The sequence below is a fragment of the Acipenser ruthenus genome, chromosome 57, assembly GCF_902713425.1.
Source record: "Acipenser ruthenus chromosome 57, fAciRut3.2 maternal haplotype, whole genome shotgun sequence".
NCBI classification, from domain to species: Eukaryota; Metazoa; Chordata; class Actinopteri; order Acipenseriformes; family Acipenseridae; genus Acipenser; species Acipenser ruthenus.
This window is the reverse complement of record NC_081245.1, coordinates 3418738-3445503: the sequence shown is the minus strand read 5'-3', so window position 1 is coordinate 3445503 and position 26766 is coordinate 3418738. Positions and strand designations below refer to the sequence as shown.

The window sequence follows — 26766 nt, the reverse complement described above, 5'->3', positions numbered from 1 at the left end:
ATCTAGGTAAAGTACCTTGTTCAAGGGTACAGCAGCAGTGTCCCCCACCTGGGATTGAACCCACGACCCTCCGGTCAAGAGTCCAGAGCCCTAACCACTACTCCACACTGCTGCCCTTATTGTTTATTTAGCAGAGGCCTTTATCCAAGGTGACTTACAGACTAGGGTGTGTGAACTATGCATCAGCTGCAGAGTCACTTACAACTACGTCTCACCCAAAAGACAGAGCACAAGGAGGTTAAGTAACTTGCTCAGGGTCACACAATGAGTCAGTGGCGGAGCAGAGATTTAACCACAAGACCACACAGCCTCCTGTATACTAAAACTACTCAAATCTGTATACAAATAAATAACAGTAGACACTTAACTAAACAATTCAAAAATTAGAATACTTCCTGAAATCAGTGGCTATTCAAAACATGTGTCCTCCACATCAAATGTATTATTTAATTGTGTTGTACACTATGAAGGAACATCTGCTAAACTAATTCAGAAAGGAAAGGGTAAGTCTCCAAATCCCAATGATTGCCTACAGTGTAAACCCTGATAAGTCAAGTTCACTCCAAAAAATTGAGTAAACACATTGCCTCAATATAATTAAGTTTAGCTACTCATTTCGTTTTTGTTACAACAACTTTCTCTGGGGCTGACTAAACTCATCACACGTGTATAGTCATGTAACTTAATCCATTTGAGTTAGATTTACTTTTTAATAGTCAAGTTAGTTTGAACATTTTTATTTAACTTAAACAATAAAAAATTAGTCGAGGCAACAGAATGTGCAATCAGCAAGGTATTTTATTAGATGCCAGTGCAGCACTTCTGCTTATGCGCTTATGGCAGCATTTACAAGTGCTGGAACCAGGCAGATGCAGAGATGCAGACAAGAGGGAGAAGGGAGGGAGGTCACATCTGCAGACTGACCACCGAACAGGGGTGGCCACACACACAAGGAGAACACATGTAAAGGGAGCAGGCAGGGGCACAAGAGACAAGCAAAAACAAACACACGGACAGCAGAAAACCCGGACAACAGAGCACTAACTGTTCACAAATAAATTGTAGGTGACCGTGTTTGTGTTTGGCGTGTTTGGACTTTGTAATTGTTTATGAGACTGCAACTCTTCATAATTCCCTGTGCAGTACACATCGCTGTGTATTGCCAGTCCTCCTATTTCTTTTGTTTGCTCATCAGACCCCTGGAGTAAAATAAACACTAATCATTTTCACCCGTACTTGATTGTCGGATTACTACACTGCATCTACCACTTACCACACATTGCAGTCAATTCCTGTGTCTCTCGTCTGTGAGTGGATACCCACCACACTCTTTTATGGGCTGTAACAAGGGTCTGAATTTAAGCACCAAAAAAGTGTCATTTTAATTTATCTCCGTGGCGGTAAATATTCTTTATCTTCATTTTCCAGTTTTCACCTAACTAAAGAAGAGAATGTTGTGGTCCCGAAAGCTAGTTTATATAATTTGTATACCTGCTTTAGCTGGTCTCATTAAAAAGGCATCACCAAAAAAAACATATTGATACACCTTAAATAAAATGAATAATACATTTAATTTATAGAGCACTTTTCCAAACCCAAAGCACTTAACATAGCCGAGGCAAGACAAAACACAAGACGAAAGGGCAAGATAAAATACAGTGATAAAATACATTCAACAAAATAAGGAACAGCATTAACACAGATCCTTGAAGGCCAGTTTAAAAATATGTGTTTTGAGACAGGTTTTAAAAATCTCACCAGTCTCCGAGTCTCTTAAAGCAGGGCAGTGCATTCCAGAGACATGGAGCAGCACTGTAGAAGGCTATCTCCCGGGGACCGAAGCTTAGTTTTAGGTGGTCGAGGATAACCAGAGTTGGAGGAGCGGAGAGTATGAACTGGAGAGTAGACATGAAGCAGGTCTCGCAGATATCCTGGTGCATGCTGCTCACATACAAGTCACTCCATGATCTTAAAGTCCACCCTGTATCGTATTGGGAGCCAATGTAATTTAAAAGCACAGGTGTAATGTTCCCGAGATGCAGTATGGGTTAAAACATGAGCAGTAGAATTCTACACATATTGGAACTTGTTTAAAGCTCTTATGCAGACTCCAGATAGACGCGCATTACAATAAATCAAGCCTAGTAGTAACAAAAGCATGAATCAATTTGTCAGCATCAGAGAGAGATAAAAGGGACCTTATCTGTGCAATATTACGGAGATGGAAGAAGGACACCCTAGTGCCATTTTTAATATGGGTTTCAAAAGGTCAGAGTGGAATCAAAGATAACACCCAGGCTACGTACTACATTGAAAGGAGATACATTTATATTATCAATATCCAGATTAAATTGACCAATTCTGTGAACCAGGGACTGGGAGCCGATGAAAATAATTTCTGTTTTGTCACAATTATTATTATTATTTTTTTAAATGTAGTCGTTGCCAATTAGTTTTTATTGTTTTCTCCCCAATTTGAAATGCCCAATTATTTTTAGGCTCAGCTCACCGCTACCACCCCTGCGCTGACTCGGGAGGGGCGAAGATGAACACACGCTGTCCTCCAAAGCGTGTGCCGTCAGCCGCCCGCTTCTTTACACTCTGCAGACTCACCGTGAAGCCGCCTCAGAGCTACAGCGTCGGAGGACAACGCAGCTCAGGGCAGCTTACAGGCAAGCCCGCAGGCGCCCGGCCAGACTACAGGGGTCGCTGGTGCGCGGTGAGCCGAGGACACCCTGGCCGACCTAACCCTCCTAATAAAAGAAGAATGTTAAGGGCCCCTGTGTCTGCAGTCATAAACAGGTCATTGGCTTCTCTTACCAAGGCTGTTTCAGTGCTATGCTTAACTCTAAAGCCTGACTGAAAAGGTTCAAGTAACTCATCAGTCAGCAAATAATTTTGAAGCCGAGACAAAACTATTCTTTTAAGTATCTTAGAGAAGAATGGTAGATTAGAAATAGGACCTGTAGTTGTTTAGTATATCGGGGTCAAGGCCAGGCTTTTTTAAAACTGGCGTAATAGCAGCAATCTTCAACACTGATGGAACAGTCATTGTATTTAATCATATCCTGATGTAACTATCACTATTATCTGCTGTATTATTGAATTGTGGTTTGTCACACTTGTACTTTGCTTGAACAAAAGTTATTGTATTTATTGCTCTTATTGTATTACTTGTATTGTAACACTTGAAATGTATTTGCTTACGATTGTAAGTCGCCCTGGATAAGGGTGTCTGCTAAGAAATAAATAAATAAATAAATTATAATAATAATGATGATAATAATAATAATAATAATAATAATAATAATAACAGAACCAGATACCAAGGAGTCATTGATTAATGTGGTAACAAAAGGACCTAGAGCTGGAAAACAGACCTTAACTAAAAGTAGTGGGAATAGGATCCAAAAGGCAAGTAGTGGGTCTCATTTTGCCGACAAATTTATAAATATAGGCAGTATCGACAATAGAAAAGTGAGATAGCCCAGACACCGGTGAAGGAGGACTTGACACAACAGTAAAGTAAGGACAAGGAGAAGAGCGCAGCTGATTATTGATGTTATCAATCTTATTCTGAAAAAGCTTTAAGTATATATATTGCACTGGTCAACAGATGCTGAGGATGCAGTGTTGTGAACAGGGTGTAACAGCTTATTAAAGGTGGTAAAGAGAGCTTTAGGATTTCCGTTCCCTCTTTTAATACAGGAATAGTATAAAGATCTAGTACTGCCAATAGCAACTCTATAAGCAACCTGGTATTGTTGATAAATCTGCGCATGGATAGTCAAGCCAGACTTCTTCCACTGTCGTTTTAGAAGACGGCCGGTGGCCCTTGCAGAGCGTAGCTCTTTAGTGTACCAGGGGCTGGCGCATGTAAACGAAACCACACAGGTTTTAACAGGAGCAAGGTCATCCAGAATAGAAGTTAATGCATGATTATAGTGAATAACAGATTCCTCGATCGAGTAGACCTGAGGTTGATGAAAAGGCCAGTTTATGAATGCATCAGGATCAACTGACTTAATATTACGAAAAGTGATAGTACGGTTACTAGGAGGAGGCGGAAGAGGAATAGCTATATTCAGAAAGATGGCCTTGTGATCAGAAAGCCCCAAGTCAATCCCATCAAGTCTAGGAATTACCACACCAGGAGAGCAAACTAGATCCCCTATGGTTTTTTAAAGGTGTCCCTTCAGATTAAACATTTACCCCACTTTCAGTAAAATAGATAAGCGTTTCACTACTGTGTGAATTCGATTGTATGATTTAAGTCAAGTCTTGTCTACTCAAGTGAAGCTCTTCCCAAATTCATTACACTAGTGTTTCTCTTGTGTGAACTCGCTGGTGTCTTTTAAGATTTCCTAATTTAGTGAAGCACATCATACATTCCTTACAGTGGTGTGGTTTCTCTCCTGTGTGAATTCGCTGGTGTTGTTTAAGGTTTCCTAATTCATTGAAGCTCTTCCCACATTCTGTACAGTGGTGAGGTTTCTCTCCTGTGTGAATTCGTTGGTGTCTTTTAAGATGTCCCAATTCACTGAAGCGCTTCCCGCATTGATTACAGTGGTGTGGTTTCTCTCCAGTGTGAATTCGCTGGTGTTTTGTAAGACTTCTTAATTCACTGAAGCTTTTCCTGCATTCATTACAGTGGTGAGGTTTATCTCCTGTATGAATTCGCTGGTGTTTTTTAAGACTTCCTAATTCACTGAAGCACTTTCCGCATTCACTACATTGGTGAGGTTTCTTTCCTGTGTGAGCTCGCTGGTGTATTTTAAGACTTTGTAACTGAGTGAAGCTCTTTCCACACTCATTACACTGGTAAGGTTTCTCTCCTGTGTGAAGACTATGGTGCTGTTTAAGTTTTCCTAATTCATTGAAGCTCTTTCCACATTCATTACACAGGTAAGGTTTCTTTCCTGTGTGAGTTCGCTGGTGTCTTTTAAAGTTTGGCAATTGACTGAAGCTCTTTCCACATTCCTTGCAGTGATGTGGTTTCTCTCCTGTGTGAGTTCGCTGGTGTATTTTAAGTCTTTGTAACTGAGAAAAGCTCTTCACACATTCATTACACTGGTAAGGTTTCTCTCCTGTGTGAGTTCGCAGGTGTATTTTAAGACTTTGTAATTGAGAGAATCTTTTCACACATTCGTTACACTGGTAAGGTTTCTCTCCTGTGTGAAGTCGATGGTGTTGTTTAAGTTTTCCTAATTCACTGAAGCTCTTTCCACAATCATTACACTGGTAATTTTTCTTTCCTGTGTGAGTTCGCTGGTGTCTTTGAAACTTTACCAATTGAGTGAAGATCTTTCCACATTCATTACAGTGGTGTGGTTTATGTCCTGTGTGAATTTGATGGTGTGTTTTTTCTAACATTGTTGTCCCACAGGGTGAAGGTGACCTTGGTTCATGTTGAGATGAAGGATGTATTTGGATAGCCTCTTGCTGGGAGATGCGAGGTTTCCTCTGAATGGAACCCAGCTCAGTCCCCTCCTCTCCATTAGCATACATGTCATGAGATGCTTCTCCTTCATTTAATAAAGCCTCAAGCTTGTTTACTGCTGGTTTAACAGGGTCAGGTTCCAGTTCAGAGGCCTCCTCTTTAATATGGACCGATTCTAGTGCAGGACTCTCCTCTTTAATATGGACCGACTCTAGTGCAGGACTCTCCTCTTTAATATAGACTTGTTCCAGCGCTGTGACTTCTATCTTAATGTGAACAGGTTCTAGTTCTGCGGTTTCCTTTTTAATAGTGACAGGTTCCAGTTCAGAAAGCTTAATACATGTACCTGGAAAACAGAATACATTTTTATTTTTTATTTCACGTGATGCATTTTGTGGAACACACCTCATAAACATTAGTGCGGACCGCCTCCTACTGACCATGAAGCACTTTTCCAAAAATATATATTTGCATTCTAACCTGGTGTGCTCATTGCAACAGAGCATCTAATTCAAGAGGCACTGACAGTTAGCATGCACTCCTTAAATCAAAAACTACAAACACATAATTAGAGAAGAAAAGCCTAATAAAGCTTTAAATAGATCTGAAATGAAACCTGCAAAAATGCTGCTGAAGTGGCCTAAAGAGTTAAGGAAACAAACAGCCTGAAACCAGAGAGTATGTAATTATCAGTCTTCAGATAGAAGGGAGACCCTGATAGAAGTGGCTGCGCTGCTGCACAATGTTCAGCTACAGAGAGACATATAATGAACAAAGCAGATTCAGAAGTCACCTGTTGAGTTGAGTTTTATGTCAAGATTACTGCCAGGCAATTCTGCGCCTGCCTATAGACTGACACTCCCATGTGGATTACTTCATCTCTGATCTGTATCTACAGATGTTCACCATGTTTAATGTTGCAAGTTAATAGAACAAGAACCTAGTGAATGACAAGCACACAGCTGGCATCGTATATCAAAAACGAAAGCCCCGAAAAAAAACGATTTACATAAAATTTGAAAATAGTTAATAAGCACCGAAAAATACAATTAATAAAACCCGAAAAAAAGAAGCCCTAAATATAATTAAGCGTTAGTGCCCGTCGATGATGGCTCTACCATTTGTCTCCAGAATCTACAGTGCTGTGAAAAAGTATTTGCCCCCTGTCTGATTTTCTGCATTTTTGCACATTTTTCACATTGTATTTGGTCAGATTTTTTTGTGGGTTGTAGTACTATATAGAGGGAGTCTGAGAGAAAAAATGACACCAAAGTTTGGTGCTTCTTTCATTTGTTTGGTGTGCAAGATAATCAAACATGCAATCTTCAGGTGTGAAAAAGTTATTGCCCCCCTAGTTAACTCAACCCAATTAAAGGGATAATTAGGGTCAGCTGTTTGAGTACTTTGCTTAAAAACCAGGCCTGATTGGGCCTTGCTCAATATAAATCTGACTAACTCTGGCCCTTACCATCAGAGTGAAGTTGTCAGCACACAGGTTCTAGAGGCACATCATGCCACGAACAAAAGAAATTCCTGAAGACCTCCGGAAAAAAAGTTGTTGATGCCTATCAGTCTGGAAAGGGTTACAAAGACATTTCTAAGGCTCTGGGGCTCCACCGAACCACAGTCAGAGCCATATTGTCCAAATGGAGAATGTTTGGGACAGCAGTGAATCTTCCCAGGAGTGGCCGTCCTGCCAAAATCTCTCCAAGAGCAAGGCGTAAAATCGTCCAGGAAGTCACAAAGAACCCTAGAACAACATCCAGGGATCTGCAGGCCTCTCTCGCCTCGGCTAAGGTCAATGTTTACGATTCCACCATCAGAAAGACACTGGGCAAAAACGGGATTCATGGCAGAGTAGCAAGGCGGAAACCATTGCTCACTAAGAAGAACATGAATGCTTGTCTCAAGTTTGCCAAAAAGCACCTGGATGATCCTCAAGAGTTCTGGAACAATGTTCTATGGACAGATGAGTCAAAAGTGGAACTTTTTGGCCGACATGGGCCCTGTTATGACTGGCGAAAACCAAACACTGCATTCCACAGTAAGAACCTCATACCAACGGTTAAGCATGGTGGTGGTAGTGTCATGGTTTGGGGATGCTTTGCTGCATCAGGACCTGGATGCCTTGCCATCATTGAAGGAACCATGAATTCTGCTCTGTATCAGAGAATTCTACAGGAGAATGTCAGGCCATCCGTCTGTGAGCTGAAGCTGAAGCGCAGCTGGGTCATGCAGCAAGACAATGATCCGAAACACACAAGCAAGTCTACATCAGAATGGTTGAAGAACAAGAAATTTAAAGTTTTTGAATAGCCTAGTCAAAGTCCAGACCTAAACCCCATTGAGATGTTGTGGCAGGACCTGAAACGAGCAGTTCATGCTCGAAAACCCACAAATGTCACTGAGTTGAAGCAGTTCTGCATGGAGGAGTGGACCAAAATTCCTCCACAGCACTGTGAGAGACTAATCAATAACTACAGGAAGCGTTTGGTTGCAATTATTGCTGCTAAAGGAGGCAAAACCAGTTATTGAGTCTAAGGGGGCGATTACTTTTTCACACGGGGGCATTAGGTGTTGCATAACTTTCTTTAATAAATAAATGAAATATGTATCCAATTTTTGTGTTATTTGTTCACTCAGGGTCTCTTATCTAATATTAGGTTTTGGTTGAAGATCTGATAACATTCAGTGCCAAAAGTATGCAAAAGATGCAGAAAATCAGACAGGGGGCAAATACTTTTTCACAGCACTGTATGTATATGTATATGTATATATGTCTATATACACACACACGCGCACACACACATACACATACTTTTTGAGATAGTGGCGAACAAAACAGCTGTTTTTCTTTTTTCTTTTTTAAATGACTCTGACTCTTTTCATACACCTGTATATCTCAAAACGTACAGCAAATTAAGGAACCACGCTCGGCATGCACATAGTCCCGGGGGTGTAGATGTGCAACGGGGTATTTATATTTTTTGGGGGGTCCTAGTTTTACAGAAACTGAACCCTAAAGATAACGTTCTGACGTCACTGCTGTCTTGACGTCGTTACTAGGCAGAGTGACTTGCGACCGTTCCATTGCACTGAATAGGGAGACATGGAATATATAGCTCAGCACACACGGGTCACATCTGTGTTTCTGTCTGGATTAAAACTGGTAATCAGTGATAATGTTTTTTTTTGTTTTTGTTTGTGTGCTTTCAACACTTGGGAAAACTAGTAATATGTTTTTAATTTAGGACATACTATTTTCATTTCCCCCCTCTCTCTTGTTGTTATGGTACGGTCGGGAGTTCAATGATACCGTTCCATTCCCCTGTATCTTTCTAAACAATGGATTTAGGTGAACTCCCTAATAAAAGCTGAATCTCAAAATAATAATATAATAGAGTAATTGTCACTTTTTACAAAGCTGCCCTTACTCTGGTCCCATCGCAGTCGGATACGTGACGGATGACTGTACTTTTTATTACAGTCATAGGTTTTAGTTCATCTTTATTAGTGTAACGAGTGCCTTAACACTAGAACCACCATGCGGGTCAGTTTGACCCACTTTACATTTAAAATGTTAATTACTCTTCTGTTGTAAATCGTATGTGTGTGTCCGTTTTTGACTTTTCCTAAATATATGAATTAAATATCCTGATGGCGTTTGATAGCCAGAATCACAAAAAATTATAAAGTTATAAACAGTGCTACCTAGAACCGCCACATGGGTCAATGTGACCCATGCATTACAATACATGTCTTTTTTTAATAAAGAAGATACTCTATTTTTTTGTAAATGCAGCAAACAAGACGCCTCCTCCTCTTGTAGACTGACTACGAGACAGAGATTGCTATGATTGTGGATTTGTCAAAATGCCAACTCAGTGAAAGCCTAGTTTCTTATTTTTCGTTGTACCTGGGAGACAACAATCCTTCGTTTTGTTACTCAAATGCAACTGGGAATATATCAGAAGGAAATGTTTAACCTTGAAAGTAGTCATTTTGATTGGAATACGGCAAGCTGCACTCTGATGCATACAGCAAACTGAAATGATAACAACTTATGTGCCTAATATGAAACGTATGTTATACATTCTTTTTTTTTAATATTACTTTTAGAAAAAAAAAAACATTTTGGTTTTACAGGTTTGCATGTAACAGTTTACACATGTTTACACAATAGTGTTCAATGGAACTGCGTCTGTGTTTACAACACAGCTCCTGGATGCAGGCACAGTCAGCTGGCAGACGCGTACGCTCCTCCATAGAGTACAATGCAGCCGTCATACCGGAAGTAGTGTTATATTTTCTTTTTATGTAGTATTAGAAACGATGATTTCGGTTTTATAGTTTTGTGTGTACATGTACACCTGTACACGGGTATATGTACATACCTGTTTCTTTTTAAATGTATATTTTATTATATTTTTTCACTGTTTTGCTGTATATGCACTCATTTTAAAAAATAGTTTAATTTTCCATTTAAATACAGTGTTTCTGCGATGCAAATGTTGGATATGACGTTCATGAATAAACCTTTTCAGTTGTATCCGACAGCATGTCTTTCATTTTCATAACGAGGCAGTTTAAAAATGTATGGGTCACAGTGACCCACGTGGCGGTTCTAGGCAGTTCGAAAATCTGGCGGTTCTAGTGTTAAAGATTTTTAAAAGCATACACACTTGTTTGTTACTGTACTGGTGACTGGGGGACATTTTGAATGTCAGGTTTATACCGTCCATCGCTCACTGCGGGTGAATCACGGTAACACAAACGTGCCCGTTCTAAAGCGGTGGCGACTGTAGCACTATTATCAGCATACAACTACATGATCAATGTTTTAATGCAAACTGGCAATGGGAGACTGACTGGCAATGGGAAGCTCTAATTTGATGCATCAATTCACCAATATGTAGGCTACTCGAAGATCAGGAGGTTTTAGGATGGATGATCAATAAATCAATACGTTGATTAATTGTTGAATCTCTTTCAATTGCCTAATTAAAGAAAATTAAATTCAGTTGTGGTATAAAAGTATGTGTTCTAAGATTTGGATTTTAATAAGGACACAGGCAAAGTATGCAGAACCTACACCAGACGCTCGCGAGAGAGCCAAGGCAATACCCCTTCCCCTGTTTCAATAAAGCCCCCCCTCTATAGATCTGCATTCCAGTGTCACTCACCTCTCTCAGTGATGCTAGAAGGTGGCGTTTCCTCCTGCAGGATCCGCTCATTGGCCTGGTCACACCCCAGCTCAGTCACTTCCTCCTTGATCTCAACAGTCCTGTCTGCAGAAACAACCCATCGAATAGGAAGCTCTGGGCTGATGTGAGCTGCTTCCATCTCAGAAACTTCCTTTGAGTGACCTGTTCTCACTGAAGAAAAGGAGACAAGACTTTCAGTTTCTCATTTCAGATTGCATATAAGGTGCTTTTATTTGAATTTCCACAGAACTCACACTTTAGAAAACTATATTATGTATTAATCCAATAGTATTTAAAATCACACATCAAGCCTTATTTGAAATGTTCTTGATATCTACTGCACCATTGTAATATTAATTCCTCTGTGACCTGCAACAGACTGACGCAACTTGCAAAAGGCATGCATGTGGGGCTATTCCACCCTTAAAACATGGAGATTATTCTATTATGTAACATTTGTTACATTAGGCAAACCTTTAATATCAGACACATATCTACATGCATGAGAAGTTATTATGGAACACATCAACAGGGTTGAATAGCCCCACCTAACCCTACATTAGGGTGGGTGAAGCAGGCGTCTGGTGATTCTGGTTCTATGGAGAGTTCTGCTCAGAGCGCTCTGTGCTGCTCAGGAACTTCTTTTCAACTTGTTGTATAATTAAAAAATTAACTTTATTTCGCTTTAAAAATGACCGTTTCAGAAGATATCCTTTTCAAGCATTTGGAAAACTGGTAAAAACTGAATAAAAATATTCATTTAGTCAAACACTAATTTAGCTTAAGTATAGACATTCCACGTGTAATTTAATTTTTCCTTTTACGTGTAGTATTGTGTGGTCCAGTGGTTAAAGTAAAGGGCTTATAACCAAGAGGTCCCTGGTTCAAATCCCACCTCAGCCACTGACTCATTGTGTGACCCTGAGCAAGTCACTTAACCTCCTTGTGCTCCGTCTTTCAGGTGAGACGTAATTGTAAGTGACTCTGCAGCTGATGCATAGTTCACACACCCTAGTCTCTGTAAGTCGCCTTGGATAAAGGCGTCTGCTAAATAAACAAATAATAATAATAGTATCTTCTATATTGGTCTCAAAACGCCGCGTCAATGAAAATGTGTCAGTGGTGACAGTGTGAAATATGCATTCGCAGCGGATCTGTGGCAACAAGGTTTTTAGTTGCTATGCTACTATTCACATAGTAAAATAAATTGCCAACATAGCATACTTCTATATATAATTTCATAGTAAGCAGTTGTATTCGATTTGTTGAAATAACAAACCTACTATTTCAGTGACATATGGATTAAATCAATATGTAGACTATATTAATTCTAATAAACACAGTGCTATTGGAGCGTTTTAACCTCTAGCACATTAGCGCCCACAGCCGTACACACCTTTGATTTTTCATCTTGATAAGCGTGGACTCGCATGCAGCGGTCCAGATAAGCTGCGTACTTGCCGTTTTTAACCATTAAAAAATCTATCCATTTTAATAAATGCGTAAAAATGTGCATAGCAATTTTGCCTCACAGCTTGTCTGCCTCCCCTACAACTTCCACTAACAACTACATCTCCCAGAATACAATGTTTTCAGTTACTAGGAAACTGTACACAAGAAAAACTGACCCAACAAAACATAATCCAATCTCTGGTTAGCTCTGCTGTCTTTGCAGCCAATCACAGTAAAAATAAGAAATTCAAAGCAAGTTGCGTAAACACCCCAGTCCAGCTACAAAGAGAATTATAAAGTGCAACGCCAGTCACATTCAATATCATTTTTTTTAATGCAATTCACAAGTCTGCAAAACATTAAAAAGTGCCTAATTTTGGTTTGAAACTGGAAAATGAATGGTTACCATGCACAGGCATGATGGTAAATACTGTGCAGTAACTGCATCTGTGTTCGTCACCACCTTTATTTTTTGTGCAAACTCCACGGCAGAACATGGATTTAAGAAAAATAAAACCGTGCTTAGTTCTACTCAGTGCTGTGAAAGAGCGGGCCTGAAATGTCCGCTCCAGCAACTACCCTGCTCCATACACAACTGGCTCGCTCCGCCGACACTCTCTGTCCCCAACGCAGGGCTGGATATGCCAATAACACCGTTCGCCATAATACGCATAGGGTCCCCAAAAAATGGGTTAGCATAGGGCTCCCACATCCTTTAATCCGGCCCTGGGTGACATGGATCCTCCACCTTCGGTCTCGTCATTTATCTTACCACGAGAGTTTATTCCTTATATTATTATTATTGATGTTTTATTTTTTGAACTGCCTGTTCAGTCATGAATGATGTAAAATAGTTCATGCTTTGGGGATGAGTAATGATTTGTTGTAGTTGTGAGAGTAAAGTGATTAGAAGCATAAGAATCGTAAGCTAGTTTTTCCTCCTAGTTTAGGTCTGTATTTCAAACTCAAACAGGTTTATTTATAGCTTTTATTGTTGTTGTGGACTATTTGGCCGTCACTGTAGTTGCTGTTCTATCTCAATGGCAGCGCGCTGTGTTTATTCATTTTTAAAAAGGGAAACTCAGGAAATAACAGACATGCAGCACTATTTGGCTGAAACACTTTCCAGCATGTTGATGCAGAGTCAGTATCGGCATGAGATGGGATGTCGGTGTGGTTCAGTTGTGCGGATCATGGGAAAGATTTCTGGGGGTGCGCCTGCTCTATAATATATTGTAAACATTGTTGCAGCACAGGGATAATAATATATTCTTAACAGACTAATGCATCACATTTTAAACAAGGCTTTAATAATTGTTTCAATATATAGTAAACATGACCCATGCATTTAAAAGTGACACATACACATTTATCTACAGTAGGGCAGCAGTGTGGAGTAGTGGTTAGGGCTCTGGACTCTTGACCGGAGGGTTGTGGGTTCAATCCCCAGTGGGGGACACTGCTGTTGTACCCTTGAGCAAGGTACTTTACCTAGATTGCTCCAGTAAAAAAAACCAATTGTATAAATGGGTAATTGTATGTAAAAATAATGTGATATCTGTATAATGTGAAATAATGTATAATGTGATATCTTGTAACAATTGTAAGTCGCCCTGGATAAGGGCGTCTGCTAAGAAATAAATAATAATAATAATAAAGACTTTGTTCACTGGCAGAACTGCTGTGTCCTGGCCATGCCTTCCTGGCAGTCTGCTCACAGCTGTGAGGTGTGTTTTCAGGAGGCTTGTTTGTATGCCTAAAGCTTCAACCTTTCCATTTAAAACCACCATCTAACTTGGAAGTATTGATCCTTTCCTATACATATACTGTATATTTTTCATTATGAAGGCTCAAAGTCAGAAGAGGGCATAACTCAAAACCAAGCTGGCCATCGGGTTTAAAACTAAATGTCACACGATTAAACACGTTCTTTGGGCATTTTGATTACGGCTATGTTTAAGATAGGTAAAAACAAAACTAAATAATCGATTAATAGAAAATACGATTCATTTCCGATAATTTTTTTCTTTACACATTTATCAATTACCTTATTAATGACGCTTCATTCCACAAGAGAAAAGCGGCAGATATTAAATATAATTATTATTATTATTTTCTTAGCAGACGCCCTTATCCAGGGCGACTTACAATTGTTACAAGATATCACATTATTTTTACATACAATTACATTTTTTTATTTTACACATTATTTATTTATTTTTTTACATAAAATTCCCCATTTATACAGTTGGGTTTTTACTGGAGCAATCTAGGTAAAGTACCTTGCTCAAGGGTACAGCAGCAGTGTCCCCCACCTGGGATTGAACCCACAACCCTCCGGTCAAGAGTTCAGCGCCCTAACCACTACTCCACACTATAGGGTCAGTCCATGTAAGATCAATCACCCTCGGAACCGAAGGTTCATGGATGTTGATATAAATGTGTGTTTATAAGTGAGCTACTCAAAGTTATTGTATGTGCATAATTCCCTGGGGTGTGAGGGGTTCAAAAGAGCTTAAGAGAAGAGTCCAGGCAATTGAGCGCAAGAGCGTGCAATGTCAGATTGTGCTTTTCTTCTTTATTTAAAAATGGTTTCTGTGAAGTGGTGTTGTTTATATATTCGTTATGCTGCTTTAGTACCGACTTTGATATAATACACACTGTATGTTTTGTAGGTTTGAAAGTGCTGTTGAAAAAAGTTATTGAAGTTTTATTGTAGCTTTTAATTAGAAATTATCATAAAGAATTATGTTATTAGAATAATCGATAATCGTAATCGGTTATATAAAAATGGCTGTTTATCTAGACACAAATAGGACTAAAGGCTGGCGGCATTACCAAGTTTTTTAAAAAAAACTAGACACGGTCTAAAAACGTAAACAGAATATGAACTATAAACAAACAATCCATACAACAGCTTATTTTGTTTTTGAATGTTGTCAACACAACCTGATAAAATGACTCTGCTGTGAACTTGCTGAGCACAATGCTAGTTCCCCAAATGTTAATACAATAGCAAAACCGGGACGACTTGGTTTGAACACCCTACCTACACTGCATCTGTAGCAGTACAACAGCACAAAGTGCTCTCCTGTAGATATAACTGTAATTCAATTAAAACTTTATTTGTATGCAGTTCAGTTTTCAAATTCCGTTTTAAAGTTGATATATGGTGTAGTGTATTGTAGTATGTCTAAAAAAAAATCAATGTGAATTATATTACGATAAGTTTACCTCTCTCCTCTTTCTGCAGTCGGTGTAAGTCGTTGTGTTATTATCCCTTCCTTTAGTCGACTTCAAGCCTTCCGTTTCATATCTAAACAGTCACTATAATAACTAAAACCACTCCGATAAAAAAATAGATGAATAAACAGTCCAATCCGTTAATAAATCAAAACAAAACGCAGTGTGACCCGCAGCACGACCACCACCCTTTGAATACAAATCTCATTGAGCACGCACAGCAGAAAGCAGAGAGGCGAAACTGGAGCCATTCGGATGCAAAGCAGAACATTTCATAATAAAACACAACGCAGCAGGAGCCAACATGGCACAACTCCGTTATCCAGTTTCATAACCTCCCCTTCTCGACTCATCGCGATCCTGCGCTTGGTTTCGACAGGAACCAGCCAATCCCAGCACAAACAAAGAAACCATTTCCTGTAATGATATAAAAGTATCATCTCAGTGGGCGTGTCTGGACCGTCGCGTATATTATTAGTTGCAGAAGGGAAGGGCGATATTGCGAAGAGAAGAGGAGGTTATGAAACTGCATACCAGAGTTCACCATGTTGGCTCTAATTGCGTTGAGTTTTACGATGCAATGTCCTGTCGTAGATCAAAATCTATGGGTGCGTTCACGAGAGGCAGACTTTGCTAAGTCTGCGCAGATTCTGAAAATGCATTGGCTACTTGCTCCGATTCTGTGCAGATTCTGCGCAGAATGACGAAAGTCTGCGTGTCGTGAACACACCCTATGAGTTTGCAGTCCAAAGCTGCAGCTCGTGTGGGGGTCATTGTATTAACTGATTGGACTTGAAACATAACTTATCGTAATTTAATTCACATTGCTTTTTAGACATACTACAGTGCACTTCATAGCAATTTCAAAACGGAATTTGAAAACTAAACTGCACAAGAAGGAAGTTTTAATTTGAATTCCATGCATATCTACAGGAGAGTGTTTTTGAAGCAGATGTACCATAGCTATGCAATGTAGGTAGGGTGTTGAAACATAACTTTAGATTTCAACAAAGTAGATTATTAAGATTTGCATCACCTAGAATATTAGGATTGATACATAATTTAAAAAAAAAAACTTTACTAACATAATTTAGAAATTGCAAACAAATAAACTACAAAATGATATTGCAGAATTCTACCGGAAGCCATAATAATGCAATATGTCATGTTAGAGTTTGATATGTTTCTGTCAGTATGTGGAAAACAACAAAGCAGTATGCACTTCAAATTGTTAAGGTAACATTATTAGCAGATGAGTTAATTCTATAGGGTAATGCAAAACGTTTGGCCATAGTTTTCTAAAGTTTGAGTTCTGCGGAAATTCAAATAAAAGCACCTTATATGCAATCTGAAATGACAAACTAAAAGTCTTGTCTCCTTTTCTTCAGTGAGAACAGATCAGCCTCACTCAAAGGAAGTTTCTGAGATGGAAGCAGCTCACATCAGCCCAGAGCTTCCTATTCGATGGGTTGTTTCTGCAGACGGGACTGTTGAGATCAAGGAGGAAGTGACTGAGCTGAGGTGTGACCTTCTGTCATCACCATCACTATATGCCAAGACTGTTGATGGCCTAATTTACATGGAAACCATATTTCTTTCTCTAAAATAGTCACTGGAACTATTTAACACATGAAACTGGATTGTTTTGTGATCAGACTAACATAGGTTTCAATGTTTGCAGGACCAAACGTACATGTAAATATCCTGAAATTGCTTTGTTGCTTAGAAAATGTAGATACATTTTTCATTATCTTAAATGTCTATTATTTGAATAGATCTCCAGGGTACAACAGACTGAATTATGAGACAGCATACATCAGCTCAATATTGTTCAGCAACTGATATTATGCATGTAGTTTGGACTGTACCTTTCTAGTTGTGAAAATGTCAAAGCAGTCTTCCACTGAATTACCCACATAAACAGCACACAGTCTGCGTATTTCTTCTTCACAATGATATAATGGGCAGTGTTTACAGTAGGGTTGCTGTGTTCTGTGACCTGAGGCATGCAGAGCGCTGTCCTGAGGACAGTACAGGACAGCACAGGTCAGTGAGTCTTGTGTCCTGTGCTGTCCTGGCTGTACTGAGTCTTGTGTCCTGTGCTGTCCTGACTGTGCTGAGTCTTGTGTCCTGTGCTGTCCTGACTGTGCTGAGTCTTGTGTCCTGTGCTGTCCTGACTGTGCTGAGTCTTGTGTCCTGTGCTGTCCTGGCTGTGCTGAGTCTTGTGTTCTGTGCTGTCCTAGCTGTGCTGAGTCTTGTGTCCTGTGCTGTCCTGGCTGTGCTGAGTCTTGTGTCCTTTGCTGTCCTGACTGTATGCTGAGTCTTGTGTCCTGTGCTGTCCTGACTGTGCTGAATATTGTGTCCTGTGCTGTCCTGACTGTGCTGAGTCTTATATCCTGTGCTGTCCTGGCTGTGCTGAGTCTTGTTGTTCTGTGCTGTCCTGACTGTGCTGAGTCTTGTGTCCTGTGCTGTCCTGGCTGTGCTGAGTCTTGTGTCCTGTGCTGTCCTGACTGTGCTGAGTCTTGTGTCCTGTGCTGTGTCTTGTGTCCTGTGCCGTCCTGACTGTGCTGAGTCTTGTGTCCTGTGCTGTCCTGACTGTGCTGAGTCTTGTGTCCTGTGCTGTCCTGGCTGTGCTGAGTCTTGTGTCCTGTGCTGTCCTGACTGTGCTGAGTCTTGTGTCCTGTGCTGTCCTGGCTGTGCTGAGTCTTGTGTCCTGTGCTGTCCTGGCTAGGTTGAGTCTTGTGTCCTGTGGCAGTGCCCTGGCTCTCTCGTGAGTGTCTGGTGTAGGTTCTGCATGATTTACCGGTGTCCTGACTTAAATGCAAACCTTAGAACAGATACTTTTATTACTATAACTGAATTTAATTTTTGATAATTATACAATTAATCATAAATTACATAAACCAATAAGCCTACACTAACAATCATATGCAGCTATAAACAATAACAATTGAAATTAGAGTTGGAAACTTTAAATGCAGTGCTGAAAAGTACACTTATGAGAAGCTGAAAATGTTGAGAAATTTAACAAATAAAAATGTAGGGTTTAAAGTGTATATTGATAAGTAAGTACAGGTTAATAGAAATGTATGCTGATCTGACAGAATTCCCATTGTGCTCTAATTGTGGCCTGTAGTAATTCACTCCTGGTTTACTGTGAAACCTTACTGGACCTTGCAGAATCATACCAGACCCAACATCACATACATTCAAATAATGTTCTATAATTAATATTTAAAATTAGGGGTGGTCAACGATATGAAAATGGTATATTGATATTGTGCACGTATTTTCCGAAACACAGAGATCTATAACACAATTGCAATTAGTAAGAAAACAAGGCCTAATCATTTCTTAATATCTATTGAGTCCTGAGAGTAAAAATGACCAGACACGACAAACAATTTCAAATCACAGTAATCAGGTTTTATTATTAACACACAGGTACAATTATACAGAGAAACACACTACTGCCAGAGTTTACGAATTAACCCATATTTTTAAAGGTAGCAGCATGGATTATTGCACAACCATGAGCCGATCTACATAATCTCTTATTTCAAATACAATTCCATCAATTTGGAAATCTGCACGTTGTCCCTATTTTAAAGGTGACCGTTCGAACTCCAACAATTGCAGACCTATATTTGTACTTAGTTATTGCCACATTATTTGAGAGTTTAGTAAACAACAGCTAAAGAGATTCTTAAAACAGACTAATATCATAGCAGCTCATGAGCCTGGAATCCATTTGAAACACAGCACACAAACTGCAGTTCTCAAGGTGTTTAATGATTATTATTTGTTTCTTAGTAGATGCCCTTATCCAGGGCGACTTACAATTGTTACAAGATATCGCATTAGTTTTACATACAATTGCCCATTTATACAGTTGGGTTTTTACTGGAGCAATCTAGGTAAAGTACCTTGCTCAAGGGTACAGCAGCAGTGTCCCCGACCTGGGATTGAACCCATGACCCTCTGGTCAAGAGTCCAGAGCCCTGCCCACTACTCCACACTGCCTGGTCATCAGCCCATTGGATTATAATAAAAAGAAACCATTTCACCTGTACTTTGTTGTCTGTCTGCATCACTGGATTACTGCACCTGCGCACTAATTACCACTTTGCCACAATGAGACAAAAGTGGAATTTTGCAGATGCAATTACAATCTATTTCAAAGATTACTAATGTGATGCAACACTATTTATCAAGTAAGTTTATTCTTTTGTTTTCAGTAAATACTGTATTTTAGTCAAATCTACTCCTGGTGTTCAGGTGTCCTCAAGTGGCTGAAATTCTGTGAATTTTCTCGTGTCCTTCAAGACCCTGTAACTGACTGAACATCTTCCTACATTCAGTGCAGGGTAGGACTTCACTCTTCTGTGAATTTTATGGTGTCTCTTAAGGTTTGATAAGTGGCTGAAACTCTTCAGACATTCACTACATTGATTAGATTTATTTTTTGTGAGTTTGCTGGTGGGTTTTCAAGGAAATTAAATATGTGAAACTCTTCTCACATGTAGCACAGTGATAAGGTTTCTCTCCTGTGTGAAAGCGCTGGTGTGACTGAAGATGTCCTAACTGTGTGAATCTCTTCCCACACTCAGTACAGTGATAAGGCTTCGCTCCTGTGTGACTGCGCTGGTGTCTTTTAAGATTTTGTAACACTGTGAATCTCTTCCCACACTCAATGCAGTGATAAGGTTTCTCTCCTGTGTGAACACGCTGGTGGATTTTAAGATTTTGTAATAGTGTGAAACTCCTCCCACACACAGTGCAGTGATAAGGCTTCTCTCCTGTGTGACTGCGCTGGTGTCTTTTAAGATTTTGTAACTGCGTGAAACTCCTCCCACACTCAAAGCAGTGATAAGGTTTATCACCTGTGTGAACACGCTGGTGGATTTTAAGCTGTGATAAAGAATTGAAACTCTTCCCACAATCAGCACAGGGAAATGGAGTCCCTCCTGTGAGATTTCCTTTAGCAGCTAGAGATAAAAAAGACAAAGGTTATTGTACAGCATGCTAACACTTTGGCTCTTCTGCAGAGCTTCCCCTCATAACCATGACCAACTCCTAGAGAACTCTGATGATAATACAGTCAAACCTGCTTAATATCACTCCTGTTAATACCAGCCTCCTTTTGTTATCATCACATTGACATTTTCCAGGTTGAATATACTGGGTGTCAATAAGGACAAATGCTTGAGAATATCCCTTTGATTATAAACACACTCTGGTTAATATCACTCACATGTACCAGTCACTGATTTCCACCCCACTTAATATCGCTTTGAGGAATAAAAGTATAAGATCAGGTTTACATGCAAGTGCTGTATTGAAATGTTTCTTCTGGTGATACTTAGCAATCTGACTGGATTTGGCATCACCCATTGATGAGACATGTGATCCCAGCACCACTATAAAGCTGTGGGAGCAGCAGAACTGCAAACACTCTACAAGAAAGAGGGACATGCAAAGATCTAACAGCATTCAAAGCAGGGATAATAGTGGGTGCACATCTAGCAGATGTCACAGCAGCAAGGACAGTTATGTTGCAACTTGCAAGTCATTGACATAGTGGTTAGGATAAATTGAGCTGGAATGACCAAAAATGGTAATCGTCAGTAGAGGTCGACTGATATATCAGCCAGCTGACAATATCGGCCGAGTTTTCCCTTTGAAAAAATATCGGCATCGGCCTAAGCGAGGCCGATATTACTTCTCATAATTATTCCTGAAAATTACAAAGAAAAAATGCAGAGCTGCGATTGGTCGGTCTATTCTACAAGCCAGCAAATAGGCAACCTTCCCACAATCCCTGTAAAAGATTCTGCTTCAGAACTGCTGGGGATCGAGTACAAGAACAGACGTATCCATTATTCACAGAAGCAACATGTGGATGAGAGAAGGTAAGGAAATAATGACTTATTCATTAATACTAACATTTACTGTATTTCTGTGAGCAGTCCAAACAAGAAATGGTGCAACACTCGCCTGACAAGTTAAAATATGTACTTTATTAGATTAAAATCATGAAAAAAAACTGTCATTTATGTGGGATGTAAATAAGTGCCTTGTTTTCACTCTCAGAAGCATAAGAAATCTGTGCTTCATTATTATTATTATTATTATTATTATTATTATTATTATTATTATTAATAATAAGTAACAGCATCGCTTAGCTATCAGCATTTATTTATTTATATTTTGCTTATATTATTATTATTTGGTTATTTAGCAGACGCCTTTATCCAAGGCGACTTACAGAGACTAGGGTGTGTGAGCTATGCATCAGCTGCAGAGTCACTTAACTACGTCTCACCCGAAAGACGGAGCACAAGGAGGTTAAGTCACTTGCACAGGGTCACATAATGAGTCAGTGGTTGAGGGGGGATTTGAACCAGGGACCTCCTGGTTACAAGCCCTTTTCTTTAACCACTGGACCACACAGCTTATAAAGGGACACTATCAGATAATCTTAGTATAGGTTGTGATTTAACCCAGAGTTTTGCTTGTGTTGAAAAAACAAACAATAAAGGAGTGTGGCGTAGTGGTTAGGGCTCTGGACTCTTGACCGGAGGGTTGTGGGTTCAATCCCAGGTGGGGGGACACTGCTACTGTACCCTTGAGCAAGGTACTTTACCTAGATTGCTCCAGTAAAAACCCAACTGTATAAATGGGTAACTGTATGTAAAAATAATGTGATATCTTGTAACAATTGTAAGTCGCCCTGGATAAGAGCGTCTGCTAAGAAATAAATAATAATAATATCGGCAATCGGCTGTGTGTTTTTTTAAATATAGGTATCGGCCTGGAAGAATTCACATCTGTCAAGCTCTAATCTTCAGCACACTTCTACAATTTAGTAACTCATTTCTGGAAGACTAATAGTCAGCTCAATGTTGCTTGTTTTGTATAATTACCTCCAAATCCCAGTTCACGTGCAGGTGGACAATCATCACACAGGCTGGATCCCAGCTTGTTGTTCTCCTCAAGTGTACAGACATTATTTTCAGCAGGAACTTCCTCTGCGATGGGGACACATTCCTGTTCTATGAATTCCTCTTTAATAGGAACACAATCCAGTCGAGGGACCTCTCCATCTTTAACAAACGTCATCTCTGTAACCTGCTTTAGACTTCCACACCACTCCTGGTCAAAGGGCTCCTCTTGTGTGTAAACTGCTTCCATCCTTGACATTTCATATGCTTTAGATTTATGCATAGAACGGATGTCTTTTGGATCTGTGTGAAAGAAAAGTATTCAAAATTATAATTCTCACCTACTAGCCATGTTCCTACTGAACCCGAATCACAACAACAGTTAGTACAGCTCTTATAAACGTTACCATAGAGAAATGCATTGCAAACTTAATGCTGCACATTGAAGCAGTGAGGTATGGTACAGCATATTAAAACATGATAAATGCACAGGATAACTAGTGGAAAACTGCAAAATCACTGTGCAAATTTACCATGGAAATGTTTAATTTAAGGGAGCCAAAACACACTTAAGTACTTGCTTACAGTTACAGTACGATAGGAACGACGTTTTTGAAGCAGAGTAAGCGTCTGTCAGAGTGATTTTGATCACACACAAATATAAATTAGAACGAACATTTTTTTTAATTACATTGATTTTTTTGCTAAAAACATTTAATTAAATATTCAGATACAGCCACTTGTTAAACAGTGAAAACGGTATGCATTGAACGGTACGATAGATCTTCTGAAGATAAAAATAAATTAAACATGAATTTACTTTACACCTAGATAATATGATGACACGTCACATTTTTAAACAAAGTCCTGTAATCTTCATTGAATTTCCAATGAACCCTCCCTTAATTTCAGAATGGGCCCTGCATAACTCAAGGTCTGTACACCATGGCTTAAATACTGTCATAAAATGGTAGGGAAAAAATGCAGTCCGTAATACGTAACTTCATAAAATGCATTAACAGGTAAAGAGCTGATAGTTTAAGTAATCAGCTAACCTGAGTCAGCTGTGTGTAATTTACTGGGAGAAGGTGGGTATAAAAGTCCTGAGTAAACAAGCCTGTGCGAGGGTGAGGACCTGTTTAGAGAGCTGAGTCCTGACAAAGAGACTGTATTACTGAATCAGTGAACTTGAACCTGTGTTTCTGTAACTGCAATATTGTGAATGTTTGGATTTTGTCAGTAAGTAGATTAGCTAACTGACAGTTAGAAAAGGAATCTGTATAGTTTAGTTAGCGCTCCCAGAAGGAGTTAGGTTTCATTTTGTTTCTTTGCTTTTCCTTAGAAGTATCAAACCAAAGGCACAATATGTCGTGTTTGACAAATACAAATACGGGTATTGCCCAGTTAAAAAATACAAGAGGGGGTCCCTGAGTGGCTCATTCAGTTAAAGCTCTGCCACTGGGAGCGCAGGATGAGTCACACAGCTTGAACGGCGCCAGTTCGCGTCCGGGCTGTGTAAAGAGGCCGAACTTTGCTGGGGACTCCGAAGGGGGCGTCACATTGGCTTTGACACTCCCGGGGTGAGGGATGGGAAACCTCATCGCGCAACAGTGAAACCTACTGGCCAGACACAGAGCACATTCAGAGTGGATAAAAAAGCAGGGCTGATCTCCGGGATCGGTAGCTCGCCCACCTCTGCTCTGGATTGCTCAGCGTTAAAGTGGCTTTAGGCTTGTGAGATCGGAGGACGCTCACACGCCCTCAGAACGTCTGTGCTGTGTGGGGACTCGCTGCGCTGAGGAGTAATAAACATAATTGGATGTTCCAAATTGGAAAAATTAATACAAATAATTGGCCACTCTAAAATAAAAAAATAAAATGTCTTCAACCAAAATGACACCAGCTGCATTGAAAATAAATAAAAATATACTTGGATATAATTCACTATATGTGATCAAAAAATGACAAACTCTGTTTTAGAGCAGGTGCAGTGACTTTTTATTGTGCTGATTAACAATTAACATCATGAAGATGCTGCTGAATGATCTGTCGATCTCGGGCAGGTGTTGACTCTTGGACTCCCAGTTCGTGGCCTGTGATTGACAGTGTGTGTCTGGTTATACCGTCTCGCCAGGTTTGAAATCGCTGGCTGTGAGCACCCAAGATGGCGAGCCACAGCACGCTGCCCTAGTCCAGCCTCCAACATGCCGATCGCACGAAGGCGCTGCTCTCGACAGACGTGGCATATTGTTTTTTTTTCTGTGATTTTCTTAATTGCTTTTACTCAAGCTTGCAATTCAACAGCTGAAATCACTCCATATCCAGCGTCCAATCAACTGTCTCACTAATTAGGTGATTAAGCGCATCTGCTTCAGTCACAGTCACTCAAGCGTGTCGTGGTCAAGGATGAATGATCGAGGGATTAAAAAGAAACGAAAAAACATGTTGTCAATGTCCATCATTTATATACCTTATTTTTTTTTAAATAAATGTGTTATGTTTCGTTTTATGCTCGGTATAAAATTAAGGGGACCAGAATTCAGGCAAGATATGAAGGTAAAAACAAAGATTGTTTTGTAATTAACAGCTTTTTGAGTTTAATTATGAAACAGAATCCGCTCAATTTGTTACCTGATTACAAATAAAACCTGGAAACTTCAAGCCCTACTTGTGTGTTTGCATTGACTTTTTCCAAAATACCATATTAATTTTTAGTAATATGGACTTATATGGGGCATAAATAAAATACAGTGCATGGTGGTGTAGTGATGGCTTTCTGCATGAGGTATTAATTATGTTATTACTTATTAAGTTGTTTTTAATAATTATGTTTAAATTGTGTGTGAATGTGTTTTAATGTGCTTACTAATTCAGCTGCTTTAATATGCTTTTATATTAAGTTTCTATACAGTATTGTCTAAGTTTCGAGTTCTTTCATTTCCCATCGGCAGAACCAGCTACGTGCAGTTTTGCATGGTCTAACAGGACTCAAAATCACAGATAGGGGTCCCAGCTAAAAGCCAAAAGGCAGGAGACTAACAGAGACAGAGTGGGATGGGAGAAGGGAACTGAAAGACAAGATGGAGGCGCCCTGCTAGGTACAACGTGGCATGCAACCCATCAAAAAGATCAGTCTTACCTTGAAATAATCCCTGGTTCTCGTTCCTCTGAAAGTCTTGTTCATTGCAGTCGGGGTTCATGTTTCTGAGAGGTTGTTTAATGTCTGCATCTGCAGCGTTCATGCATTCCCACACTGCTTTCAACTCGCTCTCTGATATTTCCAATCTCAGCTTCAGACTTTCATTCTCTTTCTCCTTTCCAGCCATTTCCATTCGGAATTCAGTGAATTTGCCGCCGACAACTTTTGTGATTTGGCACAAGACGGTGTCTACAGCCGCTTTCACTGCGTGCTCGATGGTAGAGGCGAGCTCGTCTTGAAAGAACGACACGGAGACGCTGACGTCCATCTTCACTGACTGTTAGCTTGAGACTCGAGTAGCGGAATCCTGTTTGATTTTAATGTATTATTTGTTTAAGAATTCCCGTTCATATAAAATCAGCACTTCTAGTGCGATAATGAAAGAAAACAAACAGCAGACTCGTTTTACTTTTCCAAGGAGTAACTTTCGCGCTCCAGTCTGTCTGAGTTCTTAAATAAAACAGAAAAAGGGACTCTTTGTTTCAGAACTCAATGCAGTTAAAAAAAACGAACAAAAATAAACATAACTTATTAGGAAACAGTTGTACTCAACCTAAATACTTTAAACAGCAGGTAATACACTGTTGTGCTGTCAGCTCTGTCTGCAGCCACCTCTATCTCTCCAGCAGAAACAAAGCAACGCTTCAATTTCCTGGAACGAAATAAAAGCGTCAACAATAGTGGGCGTGTCTGGATGTAATCTTCGCATATTATTGGCTGCAGAAACTCTCTGAGAGGCGGTTGTGAAACTGGACACCAGTGTTCATCATGTTGGCTCTTGCTGTTTTGTGTTTTACTTTGCAATGTCCTGCTATGGATCCGAAACGGCGCCGGTTTCGTCCCTCTGCTTTTAGTGCGCGTGCGCAATAAGGTTTGTATTCCAAAGCTGCTGCTCGTGCTCAGAGTGTTCGGGTCATTGTTTACGTTCCTGTGACGTCACATTCGAGGAGATTGTTGCTAGGTGGTTCCAAACAAACAGGCGCGTCTGCAGTAAAAGTAACCAGTGCGTTCTAAAACATCTGTAAAATGCTACAGTAACAGGTCGTGTTTTTAATATGTCAAAGTGTAACTAGTAAACAGCATGATGCAGTGTTTTGCGGCAGACTGCAGCCACTATTCAGAAAGAGAAAACTGAAAAATGTAGTCCGAACTCTCTCAGCCATATCTGTAAAATTAACATTTCAAGGATTGAAATAAGACCCCCATTTCATAGCAATGTGAGCCACTCCGGATTCATAATCATCCAGACCCAATTAAGCAGTCACTTTAGTCAGGATAGGTTTT

At 39.8% G+C, this 26766-nt stretch overlaps 3 protein-coding genes across 3 annotated transcripts in view; all 3 read right to left on the bottom strand.

Annotated features, from left to right (window-relative positions):
- The window catches only part of LOC117971124 (zinc finger protein 501-like), a 111421-nt gene extending 95966 nt beyond the window's left edge, over nucleotides 1-15455 (bottom strand). Inside the window, exon 1 of the mRNA XM_059017795.1 lies at nucleotides 15331-15455. The gene's annotated coding sequence lies outside the window, so the exon portion shown is untranslated. The remainder of the gene's footprint in view (nucleotides 1-15330) is intronic.
- Nucleotides 1553-15455, bottom strand: LOC117407762 (zinc finger protein OZF-like). The gene is made up of 3 exons (XM_059017733.1): nucleotides 15331-15455; nucleotides 10624-10815; nucleotides 1553-5786 (listed from the first exon to the last, which is right to left on the bottom strand). The coding sequence occupies exons 2-3, from the start codon at nucleotides 10781-10783 to the stop codon at nucleotides 4315-4317; spliced, it is 1632 nt and encodes a 543-aa protein (XP_058873716.1). The 5' UTR covers nucleotides 10784-10815; nucleotides 15331-15455; the 3' UTR covers nucleotides 1553-4314.
- A 3288-nt stretch (nucleotides 15456-18743) lies between these two features.
- Nucleotides 18744-26124, bottom strand: LOC117962881 (zinc finger and SCAN domain-containing protein 2-like). Its single transcript, XM_059017819.1, has 3 exons — nucleotides 25423-26124; nucleotides 22266-22586; nucleotides 18744-20327 (listed from the first exon to the last, which is right to left on the bottom strand). The coding sequence occupies exons 1-3, from the start codon at nucleotides 25748-25750 to the stop codon at nucleotides 19798-19800; spliced, it is 1179 nt and encodes a 392-aa protein (XP_058873802.1). The 5' UTR covers nucleotides 25751-26124; the 3' UTR covers nucleotides 18744-19797.
- Between the last annotated feature and the right edge of the window lie 642 nt (nucleotides 26125-26766).